General features: G+C 39.9%; 1 protein-coding gene across 5 annotated transcripts in view; it reads left to right on the top strand.

Moving 5' to 3' along the window:
• GAS2 (growth arrest specific 2) overlaps positions 1–15,990 on the top strand; it is a 74,322-nt gene that overhangs the window by 25,699 nt on the left and 32,633 nt on the right. For all 5 annotated transcript variants that reach the window (XM_064714221.1, XM_064714223.1, XM_064714219.1 and 2 more), the window contains exons 4-5: positions 7,267–7,408; positions 15,699–15,762. In XM_064714221.1, the coding sequence (XP_064570291.1) occupies positions 7,267–7,408; positions 15,699–15,762 (206 nt within the window). The remainder of the gene's footprint in view (positions 1–7,266; positions 7,409–15,698; positions 15,763–15,990) is intronic.

Raw genomic sequence — 15,990 nt, 5'->3', positions numbered from 1 at the left:
GTGCTCTGCAGTGCAGACTCCTGGGCTCTGTGTTGTGATACTCCATGGGCTGTGCAGTGCAGTGCACACTCCTGGGCTCTGTGCTGTGATGCTCCATGAGCTGTGCTGGGCAGTGCAGACTCCTGGCTGTGATCTCTGTGCTGTGATGCTCCATGAGCTGTGCTGTGCCGACTCCTGGTCTCTCTTGTGATGCTCCATGAGCTCTGCAGTGCAGACTCCTGGGCTCTGTGCTGTGATGCTCCATGAGCTGTGCAGTGCAGACTCCTGGCTGTGATCTCTGTGCTGTGATGCTCCATGAGCTCTGCAGTGCAGACTCCTGGCTGTGCTGTGATGCTCCATGAGCTGTGCTCTGCAGTGCAGACTCCTGGCTGTGATCTCTGTGTTGTGATGCTCCATGAGCTGTGCAGTGCAGACTCCTGGGCTCTGTGCTGTGATGCTCCATGAGCTGTGCTGGGCAGTGCAGACTCCTGGGCTCTGTGCTGTGATGCTCCATGAGCTGTGCAGTGCACACTCCTGGGCTCTGTTGTGATGCTCCATGAGCTGAGCTCTGCAGTGCAGACTCCTGGCTGTGATCTCTGTGCTGTGATGCTCCATGAGCTCTGCAGTGCAGACTCCTGGGCTCTGTGCTGTGATGCTCCATGAGCTGTGCTGGGCAGTGCAGACTCCTGGCTGTGATCTCTGTGCTGTGATGCTCCATGAGCTGTGCTGGGCAGTGCAGACTCCTGGCTGTGATCTCTGTGCTGTGATGCTCCATGAGCTGTGCTGTGCCGACTCCTGGTCTCTCTTGTGATGCTCCATGAGCTCTGCAGTGCAGACTCCTGGGCTCTGTGCTGTGATGCTCCATGAGCTGTGCAGTGCAGACTCCTGGCTGTGATCTCTGTGCTGTGATGCTCCATGAGCTGTGCTGTGCAGGACTCCTGGGCTCTCTTGTGATGCTCCATGAGCTGTGCTGGGCAGACTCCTGGCTGTGATCTCTGTGCTGTGATGCTCCATGAGCTGTGCTGGGCAGTGCAGACTCCTGGGCTCTGTGCTGTGATGCTCCATGAGCTGAGCTCTGCAGTGCAGACTCCTGGCTGTGCTGTGATGCTCCATGAGCTGAGCTGGGCAGTGCAGACTCCTGGCTGTGATCTCTGTGTTGTGATGCTCCATGAGCTGTGCAGTGCAGACTCCTGGGCTCTCTTGTGATGCTCCATGAGCTGTGCTCTGCAGTGCAGACTCCTGGCTGTGATCTCTGTGCTCTGATGCTCCATGAGCTCTGCAGTGCAGACTCCTGGGCTCTCTTGTGATGCTCCATGAGCTGTGCTGTGCAGGAATCCTGGCTTCTCTGTTGTGATGCTCCATGAGCTGTGCAGTGCAGACTCCTGGGCTCTGTGTTGTGATGCTCCATGAGCTGTGCTCTGCAGTGCAGACTCCTGGCTGTGATCTCTGTGTGTTCCCCTGGCTGAGCAGCCCCTGAGAACCTTCCAGCTCTGACAGACACTGGGATTTTGCCTCCATATCCTTAGGCTACATTTAAATTACTGAGTAGTCAAATAATGAAAAGTGCTGTGGCTGGTGAATGAAGCTTCTGCCTTGCTGCTTCCTGACGTGATTTACTTCTGGGTATCACACTGCATTGTCTGTGGATTGAATACTCCCTCGTATTCCTTGGATTTCTGGCACACTGCTAGTAGTAGAGGCTGCATTGTTTCTGTGAAACTAGTTTTTCATTACTATTAACACTACCTTTTTTGAATAACCAATCTTCTGCTGTGTGATGAATAAGCTATGTCTTGGACAGAGAGTTTAGAAGAAAAAGACATGAAAAAATGCTTAACTTTGAAAATTATATTGTTAAATTAAATTTATTTTCCATATATGCTCACTCTTAAGAAGCTAACGCCAATGCCACGTGACAGAATGTGTTCTACTTTGACACCTAAGAACGTGGTTAAAGCATTAATTTAGTCCTGCAGTTATTTGAATGTTGTAGTCTGTATATTTCTATAAAGCCTTGATGATGTTAATTACTTTTTATGACATATTGTAATTATGTTAGGGATTCCAAAGTGTTCACAAATGTTTTCTTAGACTCTAGAAAGTTGATCATGAGTGATTTTTGGCTTTTGATGATCTCTGTGGTTATTCTATAGGGTAATAATCAGCACATGATCTGTAAAGTTGAAATCCAATTTCCTATTCCATTAAAATGACGTGATATGACAATGTAAAGACTGTGTTTCACTGAAGGACAGTGTTTTGCTGCTTGTTAAGTGAATTGCTTAGGGGTGCTTGCTTTGTTGTATGTTCAGTGTTATTTTTCATCAGTCTAGGAGTTGTTCTTAGTTCTGTGTCTGTGGAAAAGTTTGGCTTTTTTTTTGTCTCCTAAGCCTTCAGAACTTCCTTGTTGAGTTTTCGTATTCTAAATTTGCCCTGGGGTGTAAAATCTCTTGCAGCTTTAGGAGGGCTGAGGGGGTTATATTTCTTTTCTTAGGTTTTTTTTTTTTTCCCCAGTGGGAAATGCTTAATTTTAAATTCTATGTATACATTTCCATATTGTGTTTTACATGTGCATTTAGCACATTCTTTTGACCATTGGTCCAGTTGTTTAAGAACACTTGAGCAAAATGAGGAAAGAATTGAAGGAGGAAAAGGATTGGCCACAGAGCTAAGTGAAAAGGCAAATGGTAGAAAGTTTTGAAATAGATGCATGTTCTACCTAGCTGATATAATCACAGTTCAGTAGGAATTTATGCTCACATAACACTAAATGGCCTAGCAAGACAGCACAGCAGTTAGGTGCTGCATAGCCTAATTTCCCCCCAAACCCCCATTTTGGTTAATGTAGGTCACCAGGAGATAAAAGCAAATTTTTCCTGTGAGTACTTAGTAACTGCAACCCTTTCATAGCAGACAAATGGCTCATCATTTTCTTTTTTTCAAGCGTAAGTGATAGTTCAAAATGTCCTGAAATCATCTTTTCAAAGAGGGAAATATTATGAACAATCTTCAAAATATGGGTCAAGTCTGTCAGCCATAAATAAATGGGGATTTTAGCAAGTGTTGGTGAACTCGTTTTGAGAAAGCAGTACAAAAAATCCATTTTTCCATGTGATTTCAGAGCATCCATGTAAGAGAGTCCCTGTTGGATTAGAAGTGAACCTGACAGCATTTTTCCAGGATTGCATCATCTGTTTCACTCGCACTTTCACATCCTGTATTAAACCACATGCGTGCACGTCAACAAGACAAGATTGTAAAAGGAGTGTGACTGGGGAATTGTTTTCCTGATACTTGATAGGAGTAATTGCAGCCACTGCTGCTTCAAAGCGACTGTGGTCATACTATACTATGTCAACAAAAGTCAGTTTTGCCATGTGGAAACCTAATTATTTCAGAATGATCTGTTAGAAAGCACTTTTGAAATAGTCAGGCCATTTATACAACTCAGTGAAAAATATTTGTGCACGAAACCTTTCTTGAATAAAAGCTTTCATGTGTTATAGTTTGAGCAGTGCAGTGACAGTTTTGGAAATATTAAAAAAGTAGACTTCTGTTTAAGAGGTGGTAGGAAAATTTAGTAGGTGATTAGAAAATATGAGTATTTCCCTTTAATTTGTGTGATAAACCTGGTAGGGCTATTACTGAGTAGAAAAGTGGGTGGGGTTTTTTGCTGTTCTCTTCAGCAAGACCCTAATACTCTGGGAAATGGGATGAAACTCTTATATATTTTAGTGAAATCATGCCATGCCAGGGATATTTGCTGTGTAGTGTTTGCTCCAGAAAATGACTCAAAGCTTTTGTGGGCTTTTATGTAGCTGTTGTTCATAACAATATCTTGTTTTTATATGTGGTTGGCTGTCACTCCTGAGCTGTTCAGGACATCTGTTAATCAAACATTTTTTCTGTCACTATGAAATTAAGAATATCTCAAATTTGCTCAGTTAAGTGTGATGTTCTGTACCTAGACTCCTACTATTTGCTGTAAGTAGCTCTTACTACCAGAAATGTGCTTTTGAAAGACACTGTGAAGGAATGCTGTGAGTTCCATGAATGTCTAAGCTTCATAGTGAAACTAGGTTAAATGATGTGTTTAAAAGTCTTAGTTGTCAAGGAATAGAATTGTAATTTACGTGTATGAAATTTCAGGTGATTACTGACACACAAACCATCTGTTCTGAATTGCTCTTCTTGAGAGAAATTCTGCGTTCAGCCACTGCTATATACATCAATCAAAAGATACAAAACATTTAGAACCAGATTATCAGTGTGTTGTGAGTACTGGGGAGCAGCAGTGACCCGAGGGTCTCTAGGGGGTTTCTGCATTCCTGCCAGGAATTTAATGCCTTCCCAATGGCTCTGGGGAGGGAGGCACTGCAGGCTCTCCTGGCTTTCTCCTCACTCCTTCTCCTGGCTTTCTCCTGGCTATCTCCTCACTCCTTCTCCTGGCTTTCTCCTCACTCCTGGCTTTCTCCTTGCTCCTTCTCCTGGTTGTTTCTCCCCTCTCCTTCTCCTGGCTTTCTCCTGGCTATCTCCTCTCTCCTGGTTGTCTCCCCTCTCCTTCTCCTGGCTTTCTCCTGGCTATCTCCTTACTCCTGGCTGTCTCCTCACTCCTTCTCCTGCCTTTCTCCTGCCTTTCTCCTGCCTTTCTCCTGCCTTTCTCCTGCCTTTCTCCTGGCTATCTCCTCACTCCTGGTTGTCTCCTCACTCCTTCTCCTGGCTTTCTCCTGGCTATCTCCTTACTCCTGGCTGTCTCCTCACTCCTTCTCGTGCCTTTCTCGTGCCTTTCTCGTGCCTTTCTCGTGCCTTTCTCGTGCCTTTCTCGTGCCTTTCTCCTGCCTTTCTCCTGCCTTTCTCCTGACTTTCTCCTGCCTTTCTCCTGCCTTTCTCCTCACTCCTGGCTATCTCCTCACTCCTGGCTGTCTCCCCTCTCCTGCGTGCTCTGCTCCTGCTGAGGGCTCTGTGCCACAGCAGCTCCTGCTCTCCAGGACCATGCTGCAGGCTCAGGGCCAAGGAGAGCAGATGGGCTGTGCCCACACTGAGCCCGAATCCCCACTGGATGCCAGATGGCAGCCACCAGTCACACACACACACACAAGAATTTCTTTGTTGTGTTGTTTAGTTTGGGGGTTTTTTTGTTGTTGTTTTGGTTTTTTTGTTGTTCAGTAGTTCTAAGGTAATTTAAGTGGTTTATTACAGACTTCCAGAGCAGTGTTCAGTATCTTTAGCAGGGTTTCAAAGAATATAGGCTGTTTATGATGGTTGTCTCAGCACAATGCAGATGAAGGTACAGAACTGTTTAGAGCTGTGTGGAAGCAAACAAACCCAGTATGTCACTAGCTCTTCTGAGCTGTTCCTGGCTTTAGAAACAGAAGTTTTTTTCTAGGTGAAGACTCACTAGTTTTCTTTAAAGGCAAGCCTGAGAACATGGGGCACTGTGGAAAAATCCAGAGATGAGAACTGAGGAGGGAGCTGAGAGGTGACATGATTTGACACTGCAGGTCTGCTCTTACAGATAAAGTAACTATCCTTATCTCCTTTCCATTCTCTCTGAAGCTCCCATGCACAGCTCTGCAAGTGCCAGGAATACTGGAGCTGGCTTCTTGGCATCTTGTACCTGTCACAGTGCTGATCCATAATAGATCATCCAGAATTTGTGCTTTTATTTTGATGTAAAAAATCAAAAATTACAAAGAGTAGTGTCAGATATCATTTATTTGGTCCCCTTATGTTGCCTGTTAACTCAGTTGATTCAATATCCATTTATCACTTCAGATAATCTGGTCCAAGCAGAGATTATATGGGAAAAGAATTTCATTCTGTTTGATTTTCTTGTTGTTAAACCAATTTAGAGCTGCTGATAATTTGATTCAGTGAGAATGTGATCAGGTATGATGTATGTGCAGTGGATGTTTTATGTAACTGGATTGATGGAGGGCTGTGAAATGTCACCTCTTTGCACCTACTGACAAGATGGAGTTAATTATGAAGTACTGAGTGTTTCTGATTCCACTGAAGCACTATAAACCAGACATTAATTGTCAAGACTTGAGGGAATCAAAATATCTTTATAACTGTGACCAGCCTCCCTGAGAACCTGACCTGCCCTCTGTGCCCATGGCCCAGAACCTCCCTTTTGGCTCAGCCCCTCTTCTTGCCAGAGCTGTGTTGTGAGCAGACCATGTCCAGCCTGCCTGCCTGCTGGCTTTCAGGGTGGGTTATCAGTGGAACCCAGCCTGGTTTCATGGCTGGGTCAGTAAAACCCAGCCTGGTTTCATGGCTGGATCATCAGTAAAACCCAGCCTGGTTTCAGGGCTGGGTCAATGGAACCCAGCCTGGTTTCAGGGCTGGGTCAATGGAACCCAGCCTGGTTTCAGGGCTGGGTCAGTGGATCCCAGCCTGGTTTAATGGCTGGGTCAGTAAAACCCAGCCTGGTTTCATGGCTGGGTCAGTGGAACCCAGCCTGGTTTCAGGGCTGGGTCAGTGGAACCCAGCCTGGTTTCATGGCTGGGTCAGTGGAACCCAGCCTGGTTTCATGGCTGGGTCAGTGGAACCCAGCCTGGTTTCATGGCTGGGTCAGTGGAACCCAGCCTGGTTTCAGGGCTGGGTCAGTAAAACCCAGCCTGGTTTCATGGCTGGGTCAGTAAATCTGTTTGGTGCAGATATTGATGCTGTATCAGCAGCATCCTTTCTGATACTGAAATCATGTGACTGGAACTGCTCTGGTGCAGTGAGGGCCTGTCTCTGCAGACCTTGACTTTGTACCTGCTGGATTTACAGCCCTGGGTTGTGCCCTGGGCACTGCTGGGTGATGTTAAACAGGAGACAGTGACCTTTCTGAAGTGTTTGTAGTCTTTGGGCCTCAAGACCCATTCCTTCACACTATGATTACCTCCTAACATAGAACTGAAAGTAATTCACCCTTAACTGTGAGAAAGTTCAGCTCCTAGTTTAAAATCTGTCTTTATAATATGTATATATATATATTTTTTTTTAATTCATTGAACTGGACCAGACACTAAATCCAAAGCCTATAGTTACTAATATTCCTAAGTAGCTAATGTTGGTTCAACTTCATTGTGTAGACTTTTGGAAAGACTTTTTGGTTGAGAACTTCATGCTGTTAAATTCACTTCTCATGCCTCTCTGCTTGGAATTCTTTAATGGCCAAGGAAATTAGTTGGTGGGAGTTACCCATCTATGTAAAATTTGCATAGTGATTCCATAATACTTAAATGTTATGATAGCATGTATCATTTAGCTAAATAAAGAATTCCTGTTTTTCAGACCTTACCAGTTCGGAAAATTCCATGCAAAGCCAATGCTCCTTCAGGGTCTTTCTTTGCACGGGACAACACAGCAAATTTCTTATCCTGGTGCAGAGATGTAGGCGTGGATGATACCTGCCTGTTTGAGTCAGAAGGTTTGGGTATGTATTTCTTTATTCTTTATGTAGTAGTTGGTAATGTAAAATAATTTTTCCTTTGTGTTTAGCCGTGAAAGACAGGAAGGCTTTTAATAGGTCCTGACTCTAAATCTGACCTTTGTTTGAATGTGTTAATTCTGCTGCGTGTCTGTAGAATGAACAAATGAAGTACACATCACATGCTACTCATTTAAGTCAATTTTAAGAGGAACTTAAATGAGAGGAAACTCTTGCTATGTTTTCGTGCACACAAATGATTTTTCACCCCACACATAGTTTTGTGAGCATGGAATGCTGTTCCTTAGTTCAGTGTATAAGATGGTGCTTTTCTGTTTTGGGAGAGCAGGATACAAGTGCATGCTCAGTTCTGTCTGCAGACCTTTGGCTGGTTGTGGAGATTTAATGAATTGCACAGGAGGTGAGAAGATACAAAACTTTTCTGTTTCCCATGCTGACCATTTTTCCCAGCGGGCTCCCTTCTGCAGTTCTGGACAAAAATTATCCAATACTGCTGCTTCATGAAAAGGATTGTACTGCTCAGGAAATCACTGCTCTAATACTACATAGTCTTCATTGGTTTAACTCTTCCTTCTTCAGAGGAAATCTTATGAATCTTGACTTTACAGTTTTTCAGCCAAATCTCATGAAATGAAGAGAGTCCAGTGTTTGTTATCTGAAATCAGATAAAAGTGTGAAACAGTCATGGTGACAGATCAATTTCTCTGGAAGACAAATGACCACACTGTGCTGAGGCTTCTTTGTTCTGTTGCTCAAAAAGCCTTTGCCTGTTGAAGCCCTCACATGTGTTGTGACTGATCTGATCCCATTCTTTCACAGCCTTGTTCCCTTTCTGTAGTCTAGCACAGATATTTCTGAGAGTTTTTCATTTCTCATTTCTTTTATCCTGGGAAGTTCTTTTAATTACATTATTTTATATGCCAAGAAAATGCTTGGCAGAGGACAGGTTAGTATCTCAAAGGTGACAAATAGTAAGTTGAATATATGTATTGACTCTGTTTTGTTAATTAAATCATTAAGATGAAATTCTTATTTGATATGGTAAATCTTGTGGGAGATGAGCAGTAACTGTAGTTTCAATGAATTGAAATGGTGAAGAAGTTGGACATTTACCTAGGACCAAGAAGCTTGTAAGCACCTCCAATGCCTGAGGCAGGCAGAGGAGCCTCTGGTTAATGAATACTTAAAGGTATTTGAAGTTTGTGTTGCTATGGCAAGCACAGCCATTTGCCATTGTTCCACAAATCTGTTGTGCGTTTTTAAGAAGCAAGATCTTGTTCAGAGATGTCATAGCTGGAATGCAAATATTTCCTGATAATTAATTTTTACACATACACAGTGTCTTGCCTGCCACAGTAAAACAGAGAGCCAATCCAGCTGCAAAGGTGTTTTCCAGGTGTGTTCCAGAGGATCCTCTCTCAGAAAACAGAAGTAAAATGCAAGTGAATGTACAAACCTGCTCTATTTTGCTTGATTATTGACTGATTTTCTTCACTGATTAAAAACTAGGTTCTGAGGTTTATTCCCTTATTGAATTATGTACTACTAGAAAAGATTTATGTTGCTTGAAATAGGATTAGGCCTTGATAACATTTTTGACCCATTTTTCTGAACTTGAGAAGGAGGTGGTAATCATGCCTTTAAAAAAAAAAAAAAAGATAAAACCAGTAGCTGTTATTCTCCTTCAGTTAATCCTTAACTCAAAGTTTTGCTTTTTTGAGATTTTCCTAATGCATTAGAAATAATGATAAATCTTAACAGTTGCCAATCTAAAGATTTTATGTTCCTCTCTCTCCCACAAATCACTTCACCAATGCATAGGAAGCAAAAATTCAGCAGAGGTAAGTAACATCAAAGGTTCTTTTCAAAGTAGTGAGAAATGTGAGTGAATGACATCTGTCTTTGCACTGCCTCATTGAATTCTGCATTATTTTACTATTAATTGTGGTGAAATTATGGTTACAGAGGTAACTGGTTTTCTATTTTTTTCTATTTCTCCCATACCTAATAAGCTCAGTAAACTGGTGTGTAAATTGATAGTGATAATCCAGCTTTTTTCTGTCTCTATTGGAGAACCTTATTGTATCAATGTTCTCAATTGAGTGGATTTTTATCCTCATTTTTTTACTCTTATTCTGTGTGCTTTATGGTATGCAAATACTGTGTTATTTAATTAAAGGCACATAGTAATATTTTCATCATGCTACTGTATCACGCAAAACATTCCTGAGGTTTTTTTTCTGGCAAATATGTATTCTAGAATTACAAGAGTGATTTTGAAGATCTAGTGCACTGAAATACTTGAATGATGGATTTATGGCACTGACTTAAAAAAAATAAAGTACCAAGTGTGTTAGAGATCAGCAAAACGAACTTACAAAGTGTTAATTGCTATTATTTCTCATTACTTAAAAATTCTGTATCTCACTGTTATAAATTCTGAAGAAGTCTCTGAACTAAACAAGGAAACAAGATTAAAGTCTTCAAAATAAATAGAAGGAAAAGTAAATGGAATGAAAAGCAGAGGTGCTTGATATGCTAGTGGATATGGTTATGCTGTCCAATCACTAGTTCCTTTAAATATCATTGTAGAGAACAGTAGACAGCTCAAAAGTTTGAAGACTTGTACTGCTAATTTGTTAGCAATCTATAATATGATGTAGTTTGTCTTGCTGGATGTTATCTTGCTTTAACACAGGTTAAAATGCAAACAAATTGGAAACAGTTTCCTGTTAAGATTTGTAACACAGCCAGAGCTGACTGGTAGCAATTTATCCCTAAGTGCAGAGACATGGCAGGAAAGTCTCCAAGTTAATGCCTTTGCAAAAAAAAAAGGCAGCTGGGGTAGCTGATGTATGAGCTGCAGCTCACACATGAGCATCTGTGAAAATTATAGCAACACAATACATAGGGATAATAAAAATAAATTTTAAAAAATGCTAAAAATAGTAACACGGTACGTAGGGATAATAAAAAAAAATAAATTTTAAAAAATGCTAAAAATAGTGACACTGTATGTAGGGATAATAAAAATAAATAAATTTTAAAAAATGCTAAAAATAGCGACACAGTAGGTAGGGATAATAAAAATAAATAAATTTTTAAAAATTGCTAAAAATAGCAACACTGTACATAGGGATAATCTGGAATGCTACAAAATAGAGGGACACCATGTGTGCTCCCTGCACTCATTGCCAAATTTAGCATGCTTGTCATATTTTTTACTTTTAAAGTTAGTGTATTTAAAGGAGAAGGAATTAGCTTTGTTGATACCAGAAATTATGGTCCAAAATCCAAATTTTGATCATCTGTGCAAATCTTGAGGTACAGTGTCATTGAATGGTCTTCTTAGATGTATCAGGCTATGTGGGACTCTGAACATGATGTGCTGACTCTCTCATGCAGTGTAAGGATATTAATACTGCCTTTAATTCCTCTAAATATACTTTAGTTCCCATAAATATACTTTGTAAATTCCCCTGTAGGACTTTAGGGCAGCAGATCCCCACAGCTCTGGTAATTTTTCTCTATGGAAGCATACTAGGTGGAGATATTTGTAATTTTGCTCATGCCTGAAGAGTATAATACTCAAAGAAAACTCCTCTTGGACAAATAAGAATGGTAAGGTTTTCTGTGATTGCTTTAAGTTCTGAACTCTTTGTGGTAATGGAGTGTTGTTGGATGATTGTAGGATTTGGAACCAGTGAATATTCTGCATCTCTTCCCTGATAAAGAATACCCAGCAAGAAAAGGGTTTGCCACTGCGTGTGCCAGCATGCTGATGTGTCATCTGTTTTGGGAGGTGGTGGATGCTGTTGATGTTAATGTTTTGTGCTTGTATATTCTATGCATAGGTACACACAGGGTGTGACATGGACTTCTTTTGATGCAACTGATTGGTTTGAGTTTCATGGACAGGTTTCCTTAATAAATGCATTTAGTATTTTAGTGGAAATAGTAAACTGAAGCACAAACGCCTCTGATCTCTCTTCTAACATTGATGCTTTAAAGATTATTTTTAAAAATACTCAAATATTGCTAGCTTAAAATTATTTTATACATGAGGAAGATTATTTTTTAAATTTTTAATGTAATTTATCTGATTTCAAGATGGAAGTTTTTTCTGTTCTTTTATACTGAAACATCTACATATTGTAACACTATGTTAAAATTTACTTGAAGTTGCATCAGAATAAGATTTTGTCCCATCTTTCACAACTCTTTACTAAACTACTCATAATATTACTGAATTTGTCTCATTTTGAGGACTATAGGAGCATCCTAGACTCTTTGTTGTTACCACTGGATTTGCATGTTAAACTAAGGAATTTCAGTAAATCATTAGTGTTCAGATGATCTGTATATCCCTTCTACATTAATTCTTTACTGTCCTTAGCTCTAGTGTGTTTGACACCTGAATTGTTTTGAGATTTCCATGAGTGATTGAGCTGGAAGGGGCAGGGAGTGCAGGGGAAGCACAAGTGTGGCAGAGCATAACTCTGATGCAGAAGCAAGGGTTAGTTTGTTATAATTTAGGAGTGTTGACAAAACAATATTGCAGGGTTTTTTAAGAACAAAAAGCCTTCTGTAGGATCAGAGTAAAAATTAAAGGAAAATGTGAGAGACAATAGGAAGAAGGACCACAGGACCATCCTTTTGGAAAACTTTAAAACTTTCCCTAAACTAGTGTGAGTTCTGATGGCAATTGGAAGCCTGTGATAATAAATACTAAGGCACTTGGTAAAACTCTTTGCTTCTAGTGGGATAAGGAATGCATTAGAAACAGAAATTGTAATTACTTTTTGTGATTCAGCTATGCCTGATATCTTAATCTCTAAAACAAAAGAAATTTTATGTTAGAAGAAAGACTGACTTCATTAAAAATGGTTTTTAAAAGTGTTAGGAGCCAAGATTTGAAACTTGGCAGGAAGCTGTGAGAAGTTTATTCCTGTATTGGATATTCCGTATTTATTTCTGTGATTGGATATTCTACTAATTTAAAACAAACACAAAACCACAAACAAAACAAAACCCCTGAATGTTATTGCAAACGTTGAATTTAAACCTGCTCAGTAAAGACATGGACTCCATGTGCTTTGTGTGTTCTGTCTCCTCACAGCCACAGGTTCTGATAATGCTGGAAGCAGAGGCTGCTCCTCCTCTGCCTCTCCTGGTGGCACCCAGGCTCTGTCAGAGCCCAGCACATTGCTCTGGGTGCCCTGGGTGATTCCAGACCCTGGCAGGGGCTCAGAGACCTTGGCACAGAGTCACAAACACCTGTGCCTTTGGTTTTAGCCCATGGAAACAATTCCCAACCTTGTGTGAGGAGTTACAGGCCACAAGGGTTTGAGCAGAATGACAGTGAATTTGTCACAGGGTGAAAAAGTAGAATTTTGGGGTTTTTAGAATGAGGCAAGATGGAGGAATCTGGGCATGTTCTGTCCTTCTTCTTGTCCTCCATCTTCTGCTGTGATGGTGACACTTCTGGGTTGGTTTAGAGTAAAGCAGACTGTCTAACATGGGTGATGGATATTGGAAGATTATTGTAAATAAATCACAGGTAGTTCTTAGTATAAAAAGCCAACACCACCCCAAGGGCAGGGACTGTGCCACAACCCAACCTGCTGGACAGACCTCAGCAGGTCAGAGAAGGAATGGAATGGATGAGAGAAAATAAACAGCCTTGAAAAGCAGAGCTGAGGAATCCTGACTTCTTTGGTCATGGGGCTGGGAAAAAAAAAGACTTTTTAATACCTTGGGAGCCATTTCAGCAACAGAAACCCAAGAAGGTAAGGACGTCTGGGGAAACACAAAGGTTGAGTGAACAAAAGGGGAATACCTGTAAAAGGAAAATGGGACAGCAACAGGATGGGAGCAGTGTGAAGAAGTGTTATTGCCAGGGAGAAGCAAGGATAAAAACTGAAAAGGAATTATTGTTAGCAAAGAGTGGCTGGAGGTAGCATGTAAAGATGCAGGCAATGAGGACAGCAAATAAGAAGCATTTAAAGAGATGAGATGAAAAGCAAAAAGGCAGGACACCTAAAATAAGCCAGATTGTTTGCACTATTTCTCGATCTTCCCATTGCATTCTTGTCAAGCAAATGCCATCAGTGAGATTCTCTAGAAAGATGAATATTTCCATTCATTTTATGCAGGGGATCTGCAAAAAATGACATTTATTGATCTCTGAAGTCCCCAAATACGTATGCTGTATAGTCCTCAGGAATGTGTTATTTTCTCCTTAGAAGCACTGTCTTATGAGATGCCCTGATGTTTGTTTTTGTGGTTGGTTATTGCCTGCACACGTCTTCATCCTCTAACAATGATGTCACTGTGCCACTTTGTTCAGTGTGAAATGCATGAAATGTGTCTAGATTATGTTGATTCAGACTTGCTAAAGGTCTGTGAATTTTGTTTGGGTCCATAATTTTTTAACTTTTTAAATCAAATTTTCTTCTAGCTATATTTATGGATCTTTTTGCAAATAGTGGTGGTTGAACCTCTCTTTTTCTTCCATTCCAAAGTCATTCAGATGTACATACATATTGCAATTTACTTGGTTTGACTATTCCAAACCCAGTTTATTCTATTTATATTTTGGGGTATGCCTTATTTTTTAAAATCAAGCTTTATTTTGGGGCTGTCACAACCAGTTTAAAACCAAAATAGCAGAAGATACTTCCAAGGGTCATGAATGTATCACTTTAAAAATACTGATTCTAGTAAATATTTAATGTAATTACTATGCTGTGGGAAGGAAGAATAAAAAAAAATTGAAAAAAAAAATCTTTTTCAGGTATGATAGTTAGGTGAGTCTGTAGATTACCAAAAGTTTATATAGCTGTTGTCTTGACCTTAACTCATTAAAAACAAATTTATTTTGATGCTGTTCAGGTTTTTTCTGATTTATACAAAGAGTCACACAATTACTTTTTGGTCTCAATTCAATCTGAAATTGTACAGTTTTTTTTTAATATTGTGGAAATTTTTGAAACCTGATTTTTTACTCACAACAACATAAGTGCTTTACTCTAGTAGGTATTTCTGAAGAGTAGATTACAATGTACTCATAATTACTGTTTTATCTTCTGTTTTTCCTTTCTTCTTGAAGTTTTGGGATGTTGATCATACAAGCAGCCACAGACCTTTCTTGGTTTATTGATTTTGGATTTTGCTTAAATGCTTTGCAAAATGCTTTACAGAGCATTATCTATTCTGAATCGTGGAGGGAGAAGAAATGTATTGGTTTATGGTGGTATTTCATAATTTATGTAGTAAGTTATATATGCAAGTTATAACTTGCCCCTGAAGGCAAGGGTGACTGAGGTTCTTGCTAAGAGATTCCTTTGGGCAGGTGAAACCACACCGAGTGACTAGTGTTTATATATATATATATATGTGTGTGTATGTATGTATGTATACGGCAGGTTTATTTTAGATCAATTTGGTTGCAATGGAAAGGAGGCCTGAAGCCATTTTGGCTGTTATCATCTATAGAAATGCAGCAAAGTATGAAGATACCACTTAAGAAAGTGTAGAGAGAAAAAGAAAGGATAAGAGCAGAGAGTGAAGTGAGACTTAATTGTTGCAATTTCAGTGTCTGTTGTTTGAAGATCATGCTGTGTCATAGCTACTTCTGAGTCATAAAAAACTATTCTGTGTGGAATCCAGCATGCAGAGTTACATGATATGTATGTATGCATAAAGAAGAAACTTTTTTTTGTCTGTTTGGGATTTTTATACTGTGAAGAACTGATTCCTAAAGCATTCTAGTTTCATATTTACTCTAAGAGTAGATGTGAAAAAAAATTCAGGACCAAATTTATAGTGAGGTATGTCTTTGTTAATGCAACTTTGTTATTTTTTAAAATTAAATTGGCTAAGAAAAATAGTGAACTAAAGGATATGAATTCTCTTCGTTTGTCAAAAGAAAAGTATCTAATTTTATTATTTTTGACTTTCTACTAAATAAAGTGTTTTCAATATGCCAGATGTCTTGATTATTTTTAAATAGTAATGAACTGCTTGCAGATTACCATTTACCCCAAATAATTATTCAGTGATTTAGATAATGAAATGGAGCTTCTGAACTCTGAGAGCCACTCATGAATCCCATCCTTTTTATTCCAATAAAACTCTACTGCAAGCCAAAGAAAACAAACATTTATCAGAGTCAAGAGTAACAGATGTTGATGATTAGGTTCCATTCCATCACTAAGATCTTTAAAATAGCTTTTATTTATCAATGTCTTCCATGTTCATTTTGCTTTTCTAGTTCTCCACAAGCAGCCAAGAGAAGTGTGCCTTTGTTTGCTGGAACTTGGAAGAATTGCAGCAAGGTAGGTGAAAATATTCAGAGACTGTTGAAATATTTGCATTCTTGGCAGCAGGGGCTATTGACAGACATATTAAATCAGCACATCTCAAGATGACTTTTGTGCTCATTAGGTTCAAACAGAATGTTTGTCTTGATGTCACTCTTGAGGGCAGTTGTTAGCAAATATTTCAAAATGTCTGTACCTCAATTAAGATATTTGTAGGCTATGCTTCTATTAGGAGAGGAAGGG

This window comes from Zonotrichia leucophrys, chromosome 5, assembly GCF_028769735.1.
Source record: "Zonotrichia leucophrys gambelii isolate GWCS_2022_RI chromosome 5, RI_Zleu_2.0, whole genome shotgun sequence".
Classification (NCBI taxonomy): domain Eukaryota; kingdom Metazoa; phylum Chordata; class Aves; order Passeriformes; family Passerellidae; genus Zonotrichia; species Zonotrichia leucophrys.
The sequence above is the reverse complement of the archived record's forward strand: the minus strand, read 5'-3'. Positions and strand labels throughout refer to the sequence as shown.